Here is a 2243-nt window from a genome sequence, read left to right on the forward strand (position 1 = left end):
CATAGGGATCACCTACCCAATCTGAATCCAAAATAGTTAAAAGAGAAAAAGGGCCAAGTTGAAGAAAAACCCCAAAGTGGAGAGTACCATTATTATATCTGAGGATGTGTTTGGCTGCAATCAAGTGAATGTCAATGGGAATGGACATGAATTGACACACTTGATTAACAGCAAAGCTCAAATCAGGACAAGTGATGGTGAGATAATGGAGAAAGCCAACCATACTTTTGTACTAATGAGGATTGGAAAGAATAGAACCCTTATTGGGAACCAGCTTGAGGTTAGGAGCACAAGGGATTGAGCAGGCTTAGAAGTATGCATGTTCTGTCTAAGAAGTAGGTCCTGAGTATACTTAGTTTGACTAAGAAATTGAGATAATGGAGAAAGCCAACCATACTTTTGTACTAATGAGGATTGGAAAGAATAGAACCCTCATTGGGAACCAGCTTGAGGTTAGGAGCACAAGGGATCGAGCAGGATAAGAAGTATGCATGTTGTGTCTGAGAAGTAGGTCCTGAGTATACTTAGTTTAACTAAGAAACAAGCCCTTTGAAGTCCTGGTGATTTGAAGGTCCAGAAAGTAATTAAGAGAACCCAAATCCTTGATTTCAAAAGCTGCACTTAATTGAGAGATAAAAGATGTAAGAAATTGAGGATCATTCCCCGTCAAGACAATGTCATCCACATAAACCAATAGGTAGACAACGAAATTGCCATGTCTAAGAATGAATAAGGAAGAGTAAGCAAGAGAAGCTTGAAACCCCATGTGGTGCAGTTGAGTTGAAAATTTGTCAAACCAGGCCCTAGGAGCCTATTTTAGGCCATAAAGGGACTTCCAAAGTCTACAAACATGATTGGGTTTAAAGGGATCAACATATCCAAGAGGTTGAACCATATAGACCTCCTCCCTGAGAAATGCATGAAGAAAAGCATTACACACATCTAACTGCCTTAAAGGCCAGTCAAACTGAATAGCAAGAGAAAGTATCATCCTAACTGTAGGAGGCTTGATGACTGGACTGAAAGTTTCCATAAAATCAACTCTATATTTATTGATAAAACCCCTTTGCAACTAACCTGGCCTTGTACCTACTAATACTGCTATCACTATTGTGCTTAAGTTTAAACACCCATTTGCAACCAACAACATTATGAGTAGGAGAATATGGAACTAAAGACCAAGTCCCCTGCCTCTAGAGAGTAGCAAATTCCTCATCCATATCCTTACACCATTGTAGATATTGAATTGCAACCTTGAAGGAAGGAGGTTCCTGTAAGGGTGTAATCAGGCTTAGGAATAGATGTGGACTTAGCTAGCTTAGCAAGCTTGTTTGGCTTAGCAAGCTTGTCTGAATTGGTCTTAGCAAGTAGTGCCTTTGGCTTGTAAATGCCATATTTAGACCTTGTCATCATAGGATGTGAATTAACAGTTGAAGGAACCTGAACAACAGAAGGCACATGTGGGATTGTGGTAGGCAGGTCAGGTAAAGGTGGAGTAGGAGCTGCTAGATTGGAGACATTGATGGGACTAGGTTGAGAGTGTGATAGAGATGTATCAAATAAGGAATCAGACTGAGTACTAGAGATAGGACTAGGCAGTGTAGGTGATGAAGCAGGAATAAGGTCTGACTGAGGACTAGGTGCAAGAATAGGCAGTACAAGTAAGGGATTAGGAATAGGGTCTGACTGAGGACTAGGCAGTGCTAATGAAGGAGTAGACATAGGGTCTAAAGGAGTAGGGGAGGACTTAGAAAATTGAAGGATTATAGGATGAGAAGACTATGTTGGACCAGGCTTAGCAAGGATAGAACCAAAAGATAACGATAGAGGAGAAAGAAACTCAATTTCATTAAATAAAACATGTCTGGAGATATAAATTCGAGAGGTAATTGGATCTAAGCAAATGTATCCTTTTGTGTATGTAGGATATCCAAGAAAAATGTAGGAAGTTGTATGTGGTTGTAGTTTGTGATTGTTGTAAGGCTTGAGTAAAGGAAAGCAAGTACAACCAAAGGTCCTGAGATGAGTAATGTTAGGTGTGGAGTGAAAAAAGAGTTCCCAATGAGTCAAATTTTGAGGATTAGGTGTAGGAAGCCTATTGACAATGTGGATAGCTGTAGAAATAGCATAAGACCAGTATGATGTGGGTAGCTTAGAGTGAGAAAGCATAGTGAGTGTACACTCAACCAAGTGCCTATGCTTCCTCTCAGCTACTCCATTTTGCTGAGGTGTATGTGGGCAAG

General features: G+C 40.3%; 1 protein-coding gene across 1 annotated transcript; it reads right to left on the bottom strand.

Annotated features, from left to right (window-relative positions):
* Window positions 1-1224: 1224 nt before the first annotated feature.
* On the bottom strand, window positions 1225-1722 carry LOC115981091 (proline-rich receptor-like protein kinase PERK10). The gene has a single exon (XM_031103278.1). It carries the CDS (start codon window positions 1720-1722, stop codon window positions 1225-1227), a length of 498 nt encoding a protein of 165 aa, XP_030959138.1.
* Window positions 1723-2243: the final 521 nt, after the last annotated feature.

The sequence above is a fragment of the Quercus lobata genome, chromosome 3, assembly GCF_001633185.2.
Source record: "Quercus lobata isolate SW786 chromosome 3, ValleyOak3.0 Primary Assembly, whole genome shotgun sequence".
Classification (NCBI taxonomy): Eukaryota; Viridiplantae; Streptophyta; class Magnoliopsida; order Fagales; family Fagaceae; genus Quercus; species Quercus lobata.

Coding starts and splice junctions, on each gene's coding strand:
- LOC115981091 (XM_031103278.1), bottom strand. CDS start 1,722: ATGTCTACTCCTTCATTAGCACTGCCTAGTCCTCAGTCAGACCCTATT.